The following is a 16587-nucleotide window of genomic DNA, read 5'->3' as shown; positions in this document are numbered from 1 at the left end:
TGTGTGTATTTATCAGAGTTGAAACTTCTGAGTAAAGCATCCAAACTCGATAACCGGTTACTCGATAACTGGTTATACTCGAGTAATTTTTGGTTATTCAATTTCCAAATATTGCGTCTTAAAAAACCGGTTATTTAAAACATTAAAGATTTGCCGACTATTTCTTTCATAATACTTATTTAGTAAAAAATCTAAACAATGTAGTATTTTTATTCAAGAAAAGTACGAAAAACATTCTAAAGACGATAACTTTTACCACTGGTATATTTGATATGAAATAGTTTTTACAGCGTTAAATTAATTAAATTGTTGTTTGAGCTACTTCATCTGAACAAATTCAAATTTTAATTATTTTTGACGTGCTTTTCGAATGTTTTTATTTTTGTAGAGTAATTTTTTAGCATGATTTAACTTTTAAGTATAAGGATCTTATTAGAAGTCTTAAAGTGCTACAGTGTTAGAGTGCATTAAAATTATTTTTTACTATGTCTAAAATGACAAGATCTGGTGTTAGGGAGTATTTTATATAGAGGCTTTATAATTTTTACAGCCTGGAAAAAAACTAAAAGGCCCACAACTACACTACTTTGTATATTATGCAGTTAGGTGGCTTGGGACCACAAATTATGTAGCAAAGGCCCACAATTGGGCCGCGCCCCACAATTTGCCGACCTCTGTCATAGGTGTATAAAAAAAGGTGTCAATACCCAGCTGCTAATCTTCAACCAAATTATCAACATTCTATGATTTTCTCTGTTAAACAAAAACAAATACTGAGCGCTTATCTAAAGTCATGTTCTGATATGTTATATGGCCTTACACCAGTTCAAGTAAGAGCTCTAGCTTTTGAAATGGCTCAAGCAAATTAAATAAAATGTCCCTTGCGTTGGATAGAGCATAAAAAAGCTGGTCAAGATTGGTCAACAGGATTTTTAAAAAGAAACCCAAAACTATCTGTTAGAAAACCAGAGGCAACTTAAATTGCGAGAGCATCGGCATTTAATTGGTATACTATTGATATTTTCTTTAATAAATTACAAGAGGGTATATCAGAGTCTTAAGCACCATCATTTAAATCTTTTAATCTTGATGAGACAGGTTTTACTACTGTGCAAAAAACTCCTTGTGTCATTGCATCAAAGGGAAAAAAGCAAGTCGGGCAAATAACAGCTAGAAAAAAGGGTGAATTAGTAACAGTGTGTTGCATTGTATCCGCAGCTGGTGAAGCAATACCCCCTGTTATTGTTTTTCCAAGAAAATTATTTAGAAACCCACTAAGAGGAGCACCAGAAGGTTCTATTGGATTAGCCAATCAATCTGGATGGATGAATACTGAAATATTTATAGATGTTTTAAAATATTTTGTTTTGTTTGCACGCCCAACAGCCAATCACAAAGTTTTATTGATCATGGATAATCAAGGAAAGCCACCTTTCACTACAGTCACTTGAATATGCAAAAGAGAACCATGTTTTTATGATGACTTTGCCACCACATACTTCACATAAGACACAACCTTTAGATCGGTTTGTTTTTGGTCCAATGTAAACATATTGCAACTGCCAATAGCTGGATGCTTAGCAATCCAGGACAAGCCATTATAATTTATGAGATGGCCAGTCTCATTCGACAAGCATGGGAAAAATCTTCCACACCAACAAATATTATGTCATGATTTAGCGTGACAAGAATTTGGCTTTATGATAAACATGTATATGGGGCTGATAGAGATAAGCCTCAAGAACCATGCAGTGAAGGCTCATGTGAGAAATCAATTACAACTGCTACTCCTTCAGATATCTCAGATTTGGATTTACAACATGAAGCAGTTGTTACAGATAGAGATGTGCCTTAAAAACCATGCAATAAAGGCTCGTGCAAGAAATTAATACAAGTGCTATTCTTTCAGATATCTCAGGTTTGGGTGTGCAACATGAAGCTGTAAAAGAAAACTTATCTGTATTTTCTTCTGAGATTGTAAGAGGTTATCCAAAGGTAATTTAAACTAAATATTCATAGTTTCGGTTTTCTTTAAATTCTATAATTATATAATGCTACAATATATATTTTGCAGGCACCTTCTTGTTAGATTTTAAGACGTGGATGTAAAAAGGGAAAGTGTATGATAGCCACATCAACACGAGAGATAAGAATAAAAGATGAAGTATTAAACAAACAAAAAAGGTAAAAAAATTGTCCTTCCAAAATCCAAAAATGTGAGCAAAAACATATTACGCAAATCGACCTTGATGTAGATTTCAACAAAATAACAAATGATGTTTCTGCTAATTCTTACTGACTAGAGTTTGAAGAAGAATTGGAAACTGTTTCTTTTAGCGTCATTCAAAATGTGAGTGTCAGTGATCATGTTCTTTGCGAAGTTTATAGTAAAAACACCATTTCTTATTATGTAGGCATAGTGCAGAAAGAAATAGACACAAATTTTGATGTAGAGGTCAGCTTCCTAAAATGCCAGAATAAAGAAACTTCTAAATTTGTTAAACCTAGAATTAATGACATTCGTAGTGTGAATATTAATGATATAAAAACAGTACTGCCTCAACCGCTTGCTGGAACAACATCAAGAACAAAAGCTGAAATAATTATCCAAGTGTAGTTACAACCCTCTCTTAACCCTTTAACTCGGAAACACTTTATCTTTGAACCTTTACAAACAAGGCCCGTTGCGCGGAGAAACTAAGTTGAGCCTGGTACTTCCAGGGACGTGGTGGGAGTCAAACTCCGAACCTCTCGCTCACAAGCCAAGTGCTCTCCACTACTCCACTGCCGTGTTTTATTTAAACTAAACTTAACTATAAAATCAAAATTTACTCAAATTAATATTTAGCTAGATTCGGAGTTGTTTTTATATAGTCCCACATCTCCCCACAATGTCCCGCTTCTCCCGCACACTTGTCCCACTTTACCCCAATAGCAGGGTTCCTCTTAAACCAAAAAGTATATACTTTATTAAACATTCTGTCAATCTTAGGGGGTGGATTCGGTGCCCCAAACACTGCTTTATTTGTTAAGACTAGTTTGGTTCAGTTCATACATCAAATAAAAAAGATATTGTAATTACCCTGAAAAAAAAATTTGTGTCCCACTTCTCCCCACTCTCCCCTACAACCTTGGTAGTAAATAAAGGTAAAACCTTAATAGCCTGAGCCGTTGCTAGGGCTACCATCCCAATTAAGAAGGCCAGGGAGGGGCAGCCGGCAAATTTAGGGGACTCATTTGGAAATTTAGAGGTCCTTTTGCAAATTTAAGTAGGGGTTTTTGTTTAGTGATTTCTATAGGAAAAATTACCAAACTACTAGCCCTAGCCACGGCACTGATAGTATATGAAAACATTTGCGTTTTTCTGAGTTTGTTTAAAATCCTAAAAAAATATCAAAATTAAATCTTCTTACACATTAGGCACAGTTTGCATGGTTTAAACAAGAAGCCATTTTTTAGCTCGTTAAAGTATTATAATAATAAAAAAAAATTTTAGGAAACATGTTTTTATATGCTTTTTATAAAATTAATAACATTTATTTAAATGCTTAAAAAATTATAATTAAAAAAATACATGAATGAAGTTTAGCAAAAAAAGCTCAAAATAAAAAAAAAGAACCTTTTAAAAAGTACCGCTGCTATTTAATAAAACATTCTTTAAGTAAAACCTTAAACTTTCTTTATCTATGTTTTGTTCGATCGGTACTTTTTTGTTTCATTTCTTTGACGCATTTTTTAAAGAATTAAGCTGAGTAAACTTTTTGCAATATAATATATCTGGTTGAATACAGTGCTTTACTGAATACACTGGTTTACTGAATACACTGGTTTACTGAATACAGTGGTTTACTGAACACACTGGTTTATGAAATTAATAGCTGCTTTATTATTTTTTTATAAATTGAATTTTTTTTTCTGTATCTTGCTGGGGAAGTATGTATTAAACAAGAAAGAAGCATCATTAAATTTAAAATAAAATACTTTCGCTAGTATAAGTGTCTATATAGACACTCATAGACGCGTATTATGTTACCATAACCTTTTTGTTGCCGTAATTCAATCTAAAAATTGCATTGAAAATTACCATTATGTCATAATTTTCAGTAGGTTTTTTTAAACGTATGCTTTAGACAGGTTTTTATGTCATCTCTCTATATGTTTTAGAGTAAATAACATGAAGTTACGATAACCAGAGCCGTGGCTGGGCTGCCCCACACACCCTAATTGAAGGGGGCAGCAAATTTAGGTAGCCCATTTGCAAATTTAAAGACCTTTTTTTTAGTAATACCTATAGGAAAGAAGGTTAAGATTTTGGGGTCCTAATGATAGGTTAGGGGAGGAGAAGGGCTCCGACCCACAAGCCACGGCATTGATATTTTACTAATACTAGTATTAATATTAGTAGAATACAAAATTTTTAAAATTGGATAAATTCTCGTTGTTCGTTTGTTTCCGAAATGAAACACTTAGTTGCAGAACACTTAAGTTTAGAATTTTGGACATATTACAATATTTTTTTCAAACAAATCTTCTTTTCTTTTTCTTTCTTTATAATATATTTATAAAAAATTCCAAACTTAAAAGAAAAACAATACTTATTATACCATCAAAGTAAAATATAACAAAAAGTCGAAGTAAATTATAACGAAGAGTAATGACGCAGGCATTTCGCTAAATTTATTCAAATCTATGGGGTTTACATATTAAGATAACTGATCGGAAACATAAAAGTGTTCTTAAAGAGCATTTATCAGATATTGAAAGAAAAATATTTGGTGGATTTTGGTTGTTGGACGTTTGGTGACAAACCAATTGACCAACGTCCAACATCCAAATTCCAACAAATGGACGTTGCTGAAAAAAAATTTTAACTTTTTTTTATTTTTATAAAGACCTAATGAATAAGGACAATTTAAAAAGTTTTTTAAACGATAGCATTTTATTTTTTCAGGTACCTTAAGCTATTCTACCACAAGCTAAATACGATAAGATTTATAGGTATATACCACAAGATACTACAAGATTTAGAGATGGCTACCACAAGATATACTATAATAAATAACATTTTATTAAAAAAAATCTTGTTAAAATTAAAATTTTTGTTTTAAACAGTTTGTAACTTTTTAAATGTTTTCGTTAAACAATTTGCTTTTTAATTTTTTTCATTTAAACTCTTTAATTCCTTTTTTTTTTTTTTATCTAATACATTTTATAACTTTTAAAATATAACTTTGATCTAATTTAATTATTCGATATTGTATATTAAATATGTAATGCATAACTTTTTATTTACAGGAAAAGTAATTAGTACCTGTCCACCAACTTCAACATGTTCACAGCTCACATAAAATAGTTTTGACCGTCTATTCAATTTTTTTCTTTGTTTATCAATTAAGTCTTGATCTACCAAAATATTAACTTCATCTGAACGATTAGTAAATTCGTTTTTTAGTTGGTCTAAATCAACTGTACTACTATTAGCATTCTTGTTGGTGATGTTATGAGTGTTCACCTCTAAATAATCACATGAGACGTAAAACAATTTAGAGTTTCTTTTACATTCTTTCGCGGAATCTTTTATCCTTTCGCTGACGCGGTTCTCGCGTTTAACTACAGACATTTACTTATTTTAAAAGTAACATTTTGATAACTAACTATTTTAATAATATAACTCGTCTTGATAAAGCAAAAATATATACGAGTTTCCTTTAAAGTTTAAAATTTCGCAACAAAACGTTATCGTAAGTTATTTTAACGTGTTTCCTGACAACTATATATTAAAAAAAAAATCTAAAATAGTTGAATTATGTGTATCTCATTTTAATTTCAAATTACTGGAAAAATTTAAACATTTGGTAAACATCGCCGTCAATGTAACGTTGTCTCAATATTATGTTCGATATAAAGTTAATTTTAAAGCAAAATGTTGATTGATGGGCTATACAAATCTTGTTTTCTCGCTGTGTATTTGTAAATAAACTTTTTATAAGAAACTTGTACAAATACGTTTAAAGCATTTTTTAACATCAAAAATATAATTGGATATTTACTTTTAGTATAGTTATCTAGTTAAAAGCGGTCAAGCCGTCTCAAGTTTTTATATATAGACATAAAAGTTGGTTTACATTATATGATTTATTAAATGTAAAACCCTGTCTATTTTTTTTATCAGCAAAATAAACAAAAGAGTCTACTATTTTAAAATAGTTTAATGAAAACATGTAATAACTCATTTATTTATTCAATTTTTTTATTTACTTGATAATCATTTTTAAATTAATTTTTCATTGTAAAGAATAGACAACAAAAAGTTGAAAAATTAAATTTAAAAAGTTATATTATTTAAAATATATATATTTTGTTGCACCCTGTAAAAATTATTATTAACTTCATCTGAAAAAAAAATATATCTTTTTATGAAAGTATTATATAAATTTTATAAATACATTTAGAGGTATTTTTTTAAATTATAAACTTTGTCAATGCTAAATTTTTGCAATTTAAAAAAACCCAACCCTCAACCCCACCTCAATTGAAGGAGTAGTAAATTTAAATGATCACTACTTCAAAACGTCAAAACATTTTTTGACAAAATTTGGATATAATGTAAGAATATACAAGACCTTTTTAAAAATTTAGTTTTCTTTGCACTCTTTATATTTGTTCCAAACCTCTAATTACGGTAATTATTAAAAAAACATCCTCAACTGACACCAGTATAGATATACAAAGTTTAAAGTTTGGCGCATGTCCAGAAATTATATTCTGTAAATAAAAAAAGTCCTCTCTCTCTTTGCATGTATGATGAATGCCTATAACTCAAAAAATCTGTGAATTATTTTCACATATTTTTATAAGCATATAATTAGTATATTTTCATTACCTCGTGTTCAAACCTTTAAATAAAAAATTTTTATGTAAAAATATAAATTTTTACGGATGGAATATTTAGGTTTAAAAAAAATGAGCTAGCTTTTATTGTTTTATTTTATATTTGAGCCTAGATATGAAAAGATTCTGCAACAACTACTGATAATTTAGGTTGCAATATTGTTATATAATAACGCTGAATTAACGTTGGAAATGGACAGGATGGATTACGTTATATTTACCAACGTTGTAATGTTAGATTTTCCAACATTAATCAAAGTTAATCAACGCTGTAGTTTTGATGTAAAAGCAACGTGTTTTAAAGTAAAAGATAGAAGTCATCGGAACTCGAACCCCGATCACACGTTGATCGGGGAAAGTGCATCGCGCTTTCTACTACCCCGTTCAATCACACAGATCAAAGAAATATTTACTAATATATACCAATATTTTATAACAGAAAATTCGAATATAAAACTCACTTTGTTTCGGTGAAATGTTAAACCATTAACTATAATTTAATGGTAATCCTACAGTTAAGCGCCCAAAACTAATTCTATTTTTGCGCTCTCGTTTGTATAGACTATAAAAATATCATAAATCATTTGTTATAAATATTATTATTATTTCAAATATTTATTTATGACTATTAATAACTATCACTATTATAAATATGCAAATAACGAGTATAAATAATTACTAATATCATTTTTTATTGTCTTATTTTTTTATATATGCATTTATACACCCTTCTCAGTTTTATCAAAACGAAAATTAAAGTCGGGTCAACTGTAGGATTGCTTAATTATATTTATTTTTCAAAAATTAAATTTTCAAAAAATTTGATAGTTCAAAAAAAATTTACCTTTTCCAATTATAGAAAAAAATCTTTGTTACAAAAAAGTGGAATATTTATTAAAAATTACGTAGGGATAGCTATTATAACGTTGTAACTCCAATAAAAAACTATATTAGTATGGTCAACATTATTACAACGTAGTAATTTTGACAAAAAATAACCGTATCGCATAGCTCAACTGCAAAAACCTGCACCTACAAACTTGATCTACAAAATAAAACATCTACTAAAAAGTGGAAATAATTTTTCGATGTCCTACTGAGGCTACTGAGGTTACTAAGGCCTGAGGTTACTGAGGCCTGAGGTTACTGAGGCCTGAGGTTACTGAGGTCTGAGGTTACTGAGGCCTAAATTGTTTTCAACCTATTATAGTCCTTTTTTAATTCGACCGATTTATGACGTTTTTATTTTCGACCGATTTATGACGTTTTTATTTTCGACCGATTTTTTTCTCCACCGATTTTAGAGACTTTTATCTTTAACCGATTAGAGATAATTTGATTTTCAACTGATTATATTCAATATACATTTCAACCTTTTAGTCTATGTTTTTACCGTTTCTCTAACTACCCCCCCCCCCTCCTCCATTACCACTTTGTGTTAAGGATTCGAGAATAATATTTACAAAAAGAGGTCAGATAAATGACATTGATACGGGAGGAGGCGTAAACATATTGTTAAATACCCTATACTCTTTTGAAATATTGTATAAAAATCATTTTAAGAATAAAGAGTTACCCCCAAGTAAATATTTTTATTTAATTTATAAATCAAACTTTTTAAAGATGTCTTTAAAAACTCAAATTAAAAAGATATATTATAAAAGTTTAAAGATATGGTTAATAGTTAATAACAAAAATATCTTAAAATTTATTTTACACGTCAAATAACGGTCATTCGGCGCATGGTTTAATATTTATAAATTTAAATATTTTTAAAGTTGTACAATTTTCAAGATCAGTTTAACAAAAATAAATACAGAGCTAACATAAAATATGGCTCCCTGGGGGCATTTAGATATTACCTATCTGTTCTATTTCAATCGTAGTATTCACCATGCAATAAACGAAGAGAATGAAAAGATAGTTCCTTAGAGATCGCCCATAAAGTACGTACGCTCGGATAGGGGAGAGAGGGTTTGCAAATGGCGTATGTGAGATGGGGGGCAGGGGGTCAATTATAAAAGTAAGGAAACGCTAAATATAAAAAAAATATCCTAAAATGTTGGGAGATAGGTTAAAAGCGAATGTACTTCTAGGAAGGTAATGGATACTCAAAAAAGCTTATATCAAAATGGGGGGGGGGGGGGGGTGGGAATGGGGAGGGTTGAAATAAAATCGTATGTACTTTATGGACGACCCCTTACCATATTTGAAAAGAAAATACAGACATCTTTAAATTCAAATATTACCCTACTTTTTTTAATTTGTTGCAATTAAAAAAAATGAATTGCGTTTTTGAACTTCAAAAAAAAACTTTATTCTAAAAAATACTTATAGTAGTTTTGATGTCTTTAAATTTAAAATTAGAAATCTGTTTAGGTTAATTTCTTGTACAATGTCGTGAAATTTGTTTGGCCTTGAAAGTAAAAAGTTAACATAAATTTTTGAAGCCATAATCTTTGATGAATCATTGAGATCTATACTTTTATGAGTAACAATTTCTTTTTGACTTATTTCTTATAGAACTTGACTTATTTTACATAGAATAAAACATTACTGTTTCACATCATAACTTCCATTGTTCAAAATAAGTCCGACATTTGATCTTTGTATTTTCTTTCTATGCTCAAAAATATTCAAAATAATTGTCTAAAATAAGTAACTTTACTGAGTCTGAATTCATTTTTTGAAAATATATTTTGCAAGGAAAAAAGTTCATATAATAACAAAAATATCGAAAGAATTACTTACTGTTTTTGTATCCCTTGAAAATAAACCCTTTCGATATGCGTTACGAAGTAAATAGATTGCTTCAAGAAGATCCGCATCAAAAGATTGATTTGATTGATCAAAGTTAAGAATATTTCTCCATTCATCCTCACTCAACATGATGTTATCAGCATCCCTCCTAAGTTTTTCGCAGGCTTTTTGTAATTCCCTGCTGCTAAAGATTTCCTCTTTTTTACCTCCAGAATTCGATCTATATAATATTAAATCATCCAGGTTTTCCGTATTTCTTGCGTTGTCTTTAATTTGATTAGCATATCTTCCGTTATTACGGTGCTGCCAATATGAAGAGTTTTTGTTTTCTTGGTAGTTGTAACAATAATCCCCTTGACTGTAATTGCGTCTTTCAATATGAGGAGTTAATGTTGTGTCCGGTTGATTGTGTAATTTAGACACATTAGGTTGGCTTGTTGCTCTGTACAACGGTTTTCTTTTTTCTTTCAAAGAAAATAATTGTGAACAAGATATTTTGTTAATACTTTGAACATTATTAGAAGAAGCACTGCCTATTGACTCAATTGATAAACACGACATGATTGGTGCATTGAGAAAATTACTCAGTGAAAACTAAAATTGATAAACAAGACATGATTGGTTCATCGAGATGATTAGTCAATGAAAACTAAAATAAAACAAACTTAATTTTAAAACTATAAGTTAAAAAAATTTTCTAAATGATGTTCCTATTAAATTATTGTTAAATATTTGGTTATAAAATAGAGGCAAAATTAATTTTGAGGATCCACACATATAAATATATACATATAAACAACTTCCTCTATTTTTAATGTAGGCGGAACGTTTTCTTTTATTTTAAATGTAACAGGAACATCTTCCTCTATTTTCGATGTTTATGGAAGGTCTTTAGAAGGGATTTTACCTGATTGCATTGGTAAATTTTCAATTTTTGTTTACAATTTATGCTTTTAATTTTTTTTGTTGTCTAATGTTTCGAGTTCATTTTATGTTTTTCTAGACTGTTATTTTTCACAGCAGCTTTTTCTCTTTTTGCTCTTGGCAGATACTTTATACTCATTGGCATTTTAAAGAACTTAATTTATAATATTTATACATAATTTAATAAAACGAACTCATCTTTAAAAATTTATTTATAATAAATATATAAGGGTATGATAGAACATGATAACACTCTTGACGTGTACTGGAGCAGTTATTATATTTATACTAACATTTAAAATGAAATGTTTTGGTAATATTATCATTAAAATAAATTTAGGAGTAAACTTAAATTATAACATTTTTTTGTTTATTATAATTTTTTATTTTATTTGACTCGTTCGAATAATTTTATACCATTATACTCTTTTGTTGTTGTTGTTTTTTTAAGCATGTGACTCATTGGTGTAAATATAATTATTAAATAATAAATAAATTTTACTAAATTTTCTTTAAATGATCCAAAAATTAAATTTAAAAAAATCGGTTTTTATAACAAGCATTATATTCTATCTCATTTTATTCCACTTTTTCACAGTATTTATTTTAAAACTTTAGATAACTGAAAAATAAATGTTAAATCAAAGTAAATACTAAGTTAACGGTGCCCTGGTAGTGGCATCATAAAAAAATGCATATAATGTCACTAATTTTAATACATTAAAAAATGTACAGTAAATTAAATACACAGATTACATTTAAATACTTTTGACTGCTTCAACACAATCCTTATTATTAATGCAACTTTCATGGAAAAACATTAAATAAATAAAACGCAGAAATATTTTTCACTAATATGAAGGTCATTCAAGAAACCCAAAAACTCTGATCAATTTAAATTAAGATAAATATTTAGGTGACTCAATTCGAACGATACATTCAACCAATGCGAAGAAATTAAGTCTACTCACATTAAAATGCTTCACTTTCACTATGGTAAAGTTTTCATCGCAGGTTTACTTTAATTCAAAAAAGCATTTTCGTATATTTTCTTTTTCATATATATTCATATATAACCTTTTGAGAGGTAATAAAAATACAGAAACTTTTTTGTTACATTTAAAGCTAACTTAAGAGTAAATGCAGTAAATCTTTAGGAATTATGTTTTTCCAAAGTTTTTTTTTGTGTTTTTTTTTTTTTATTGCGTGTTTAAATTAAACAAACGATTAATTAAATGCAAAATGCTTTCTTTTGTCCTTTATCTTTACAAATATCTTATTATACAGTAACTATGGTGAAAGTTAGCAAACGTATCAAAAACTAAGCAAACATTTTTAAAAATACAATTGAAAAGATTAATTTATATATATATATATATATATATATATATATATATATATATATATATATATATATATATATATATACAGGCCTTATCAGAGGGGGAACCACCTGGGCCTCCGATTTTATTGGGTCCTCACATTTTTAAAATACATTTTTTAAACACCAAAATAAACATCAAATAATTCTAAACTTCTAATTACTCTAAATAATTTAACTTAAAGTCAACTTAAGTTAATAAATTAATTTCTGAACTTAAATCCGACATGATTTTGTTGTTGTTGTTGTTGTTATTTACCTCTTCAAGACCGAGAAGGTCACTGCAGATAAGGAGGCTACTTAATATTGGTTATAACTCTCTCTCAACTCTATAACTCCGAAACACGAACTTTGACGAACAAGGCCGCTGCGCGGAGAAACAAGTTGAGCGCGGTATTACCAGGGACGTGGTGGGGATCGAACTCGGAACCTCTCACCTATGAAGCGAGTGCTTTACCACTACACCACTACCTCATTAATGAAGATTACGTCGTGTAATCATGCAATTGACCCTCTTTCGGGCGCGCTTGATCAAATTGATACAAATCATTTTTATCTCGTACGAGTTTTTAAGTAATGAGATATTGTTCTGCTTTTTAGTAGCTTCATTTTTTCTCTTTTTTTTAAGTTGTATTTCATCAAACAGAATTAAATCAATTTGTTTTGAACTGTTTCTTATCATTTTGTTCAAACTGAAATATTGCGCCTTTGTACGTTACGTTTTGAACGTTAACCTTTGTACGTTACATTTTGTAACTTTGAGAAAAGTAATATTTTTTTGTTCTGGTAAATATTTTTTTAATTTTTTTAAAGATAATTCAATATAAATTTATATAAGTTTGATAGATGCATAAATTTATTATGTTTGCAAATTTCAATATTTTCAGGTAACATTAAAATGAAGAGAAAATTTGATAGTGGTGCAAAAAAAAGGCAGTGGAGAAAAGAGTTGGCCGAAGAAGCATGCACCAACTCCAAGAAAGTATATTCGTTTTTTAAAAAAATCACAAAATACAGTTCATATTAAAGCAGCAAAACAATCTCAAAGTGTGAGTGACAGTAGTAATATTGAAAATGAAGTTGTTTCGATTGCAGAATACCCTTATTCGGAACAACAACCAGCAGAAAATTTAAATATTGTAAACCAAGAAAAGGTTGAACCCGAAATCTCATTACAGGAAGATGAAAGTGCAAATAAAATTCGAGATATGGAACCAGAGACAACAGATCAGACTCATCAAGATAATTTGGTCAATTTTATTGACATTGGGATTATTAACAAGAACAACTCTAGTCAAATGAAGTCTTTTCTTAAGAGTACTTGCTTTGAAATTCCAAATTATGTTGTTCAAGACTCTAATCACCATGCATTTCCCTATCGTTTATTAAACAAAACTCTTGCAAATGGAGAAACATGCCAAAGAGACTGGTTGTGCTGGAGAAACAATCTTTGTATTGTGTACCTTGTTTTCATTTGAACAAAAATGCTGCAAATGTGTCATTTTTCTCTGGTTCTGCAGGATGGGGCATTTGTAGAGGTTGAAGAAGATTGAAAGATTGTATACCGTCGCACGACAGTTCAATTTACCATAAAGAAAACTATGTTTTATGGAAATCTGCTAGTAGAGCAGCATTATGTGAAACTTCAGTCAATAATTTACTTTTATCTGAACTCAAGACTGAAACTGAAAATTGGAAAAAATTACTCCAACGTATTCTAGATGTTATTCTTTTTCTTTCTGAACGTAGATTAGCACTTTTTAGTTCAAATCAACAAATAGGTGATCGAGCGAATGGGAATTTTTTAGGTATTATCGAACTTCTTAGCAAATATGACCCACTTTTAGCTGAGCATGCTAAAAGTGTGAAATGTGTCATTAGTAGACTAGCACATTTCTTGGCTAGTTGGCTTGATAAACGTATAAAAAGCGCCAAATCTGTGAGTGACGGTCTGTCTAATTAATTGCATTTATTTTGAAAGTTACACATTTATTCGGTCCCTATCGATCTGAAGACTTAAAAAGCTTTGCTTTAACTTGCGTTGCATTTTGCGCATATCTTACGTAAATCTTCCTTTTGAGGTCTCCATTTTATAACTGGCCCAGGCTTTTCCAAACCTCTGAAAGGGCCTGTATATATATATATATATATATATATATATATATATATATATATATATATATATATATATATATATATATATATATATATATATATATATATATATTTAAACGTAATATAAGAGATTTTTAGGCAGGGGGGTTAGGTAGTGTTAAAATAAATTACAATTTGAAAATAGCTATCTTTGGGGATCACACATCCCTAAGAAGAATTACAGTCGGTTTTTGTGGAATATAGCCGGCTATTCGGCGTTTGACACATTTTGCCTGGGAGATTTTAGTTTTGAGGACTTTTATTTTTTTTTAAAAAGCAGTCGGAAGTTTTAAAGTTTTCGCTTCCCCGACCCCCCTACCTCCCTTAATTTTATTCTTAGAATTCTTTGAATACAAGATGTAGTTGAGCGCAATAATATGAATGATTTGAACGCAATTTCAGCAGGGGCGATTTTTAGGCAGAGGGATTTGGGGTAGTGTTAAAATAAATTATAATTTGAAAAAAGTCTTCTTTGGGAGTCAAACACACCCAAAGAAGAATAAAAAGAAAAACAGTCGGTTTTTTGTGGAATATAGTCGGATAGTTGGCATTTGACGCATTTCACTCGGCAGATTTTTAGTTTTAAGGATTTTTCTATGCACTAAATACATTTTTTTAAATTTTAAAATGCATTTAGTAGATCAAGAAAAAGATTGAAATTCGTCGATATGAAAAAGGTCAGCACAACGTTTTACTATATCCATTCGTAGACTCAGGGATACGTGTATCTCCAATATTCGAATAAATACGTAAAGTAAACTAAAACAATTGAAAATATATTCAGTTTTGTATTAAATTTCAGGTTTTAATGTGGATATTTGATAGGTACTCTCATTAACTTTTTAATTTGTTGTCGCCCAAAATTACGTTGCTTTAATATTGCGTTAATTTAATATTGCATTATTTTTTATTGCGTTGCTTTTACATTATGTTGCTTTTATAAAGCAGGTAGTTTAGGAAAGAAAGGTAAAACAGGAAAGTTTTTAGAACATTTTTCATCATCATCTCACAAAGCTGCATTATTAAACTGCAATATAATAATATATGTCAATCTCTTCTTGGATAAGAAACAAAGGCAACAAGAACGAAAAAGAGTCTGCAAGAGTGTTGTAAAAGTTCTTAGTAATTTGGCTCGATGATTGGCTGGGTTGGCTCGATGATTGTGTAGAAAAAGAATAAGAATTAGTTTTGGACAGATTTTAGACCGTTTGTGTAATTTATGTCAAGACATAAAATATACAAACAAAACGGTGGTTGAGCAACTCAAAACTTTGAAAACTTATGAGGGACAAATCACGAAAGACTTCATTCATTTGACTGCATTAAATTTTTATTTATTTGATGTCAATAGTGTTTTATTTCAATAATATGATTATACAGATTTCGCATGAACTCTTTTAAAATAGTAGATATAATCTCAAGCAACTTTAAAAGAGCTCATGTCAAAATTTCAGAATTGTTGAAACTAGCCTATATACCTTATATTCCAAGTCAAGTCAAATTAAGGTCATTAGGCATATACTTATGTTTATCATGCTTTGAATGCTTTTAGAGCTCTTAAAATGTTCTATGGATTTATTTCTTCAAGTAACAAACAATTAAACATAATTTCTTGAACAAAATAAAAATTATGAACGTAATGTACATTGTAAAAAGATACCGCAATTAGAAAATGTAGCAAATATGAACTCGATGCGTTAAAACATTTGACGATTTTCATTGATTAAGATTAATTTTAAAATATTTTGGTGACAAACTTGGTAAACTCGTAACATCTTGATTTGGATTGAAAAAAAAAACGAATTATTTTTAATCGATAACTAAAAACAGTTATCAATGCATTTAACATTTTAAATAAATTATTTAGAATTCTAGCAGTTTTTTGTAATTTGCAGAACCGTGACTGTAGAAAAATTTACCTACAAAAGTTTAATGTGAAAATATTTAAAACAGTTAATTGCTTAAATTGATTAAAATAATGATTTCGGGGCAGTGAGAGATGATTTATGGGACACCATGCAATTGCAATTTTCGAAGCAGCTTAAGAGTTGTGAGAGCCACTTTCATATGGTGAAAAAGGTACTGCTAGAACTATGCTTTATTAAAATTATTTCGTCAAACATCATTAGGCCTATGAGGAGTCAAATTTTATGTTTTTTTAATGATAAAGTACTATTTTAGTTTTAAAAAAAGCCGTGGTTTAGTGGTTAGAGTTTTGGTTTCAGACCTGGAGGTTCGTGATTCAAAGCAGACTCTGGCCATATATGCATCATTGGTAAAGAAGAAGTGGTAAACTTCCTGGCTAGATGCTATTCTACGGTGCTCCTAATACTAAAAATAAAACGATTGCTTTCTATTAGCTAGTACGAGGTATCTCGATACAGCATTTGATGGGGGAGAGAGGGTTAAAACTGTAGAATAGTACACCATTGTGTCATAAACAATCTTGAAAAAAACTAGGTCTTCCAATTTCAATA

General features: G+C 29.5%; 1 protein-coding gene across 5 annotated transcripts in view; it reads right to left on the bottom strand.

The window, feature by feature from the left end:
- Nucleotides 1-16587, bottom strand: part of LOC100203056 (KN motif and ankyrin repeat domain-containing protein 1) — a 48998-nt gene that overhangs the window by 30618 nt on the left and 1793 nt on the right. The window contains exons 1-2 of one of the 5 annotated variants that reach the window (XM_065817090.1): nucleotides 11547-11812; nucleotides 9643-10245 (exon numbers count right to left, since the gene is read on the bottom strand). In XM_065817090.1, the coding sequence (XP_065673162.1) occupies nucleotides 9643-10212 (570 nt within the window). In that variant the 5' untranslated portion in view covers nucleotides 10213-10245; nucleotides 11547-11812. Of the gene's footprint in view, nucleotides 1-5311; nucleotides 5929-9642; nucleotides 10301-11546; nucleotides 11813-16587 lie in introns of those variants that run through there. The other 4 variants (XM_065817087.1, XM_065817089.1, XM_065817091.1 and 1 more) reach the window with 4 other exon arrangements.

This window comes from Hydra vulgaris, chromosome 14 (genome assembly GCF_038396675.1).
Source record: "Hydra vulgaris chromosome 14, alternate assembly HydraT2T_AEP".
Lineage (NCBI taxonomy): Eukaryota > Metazoa > Cnidaria > Hydrozoa > Anthoathecata > Hydridae > Hydra > Hydra vulgaris.
This window is presented reverse-complemented; position numbering and strand designations above follow the sequence as displayed.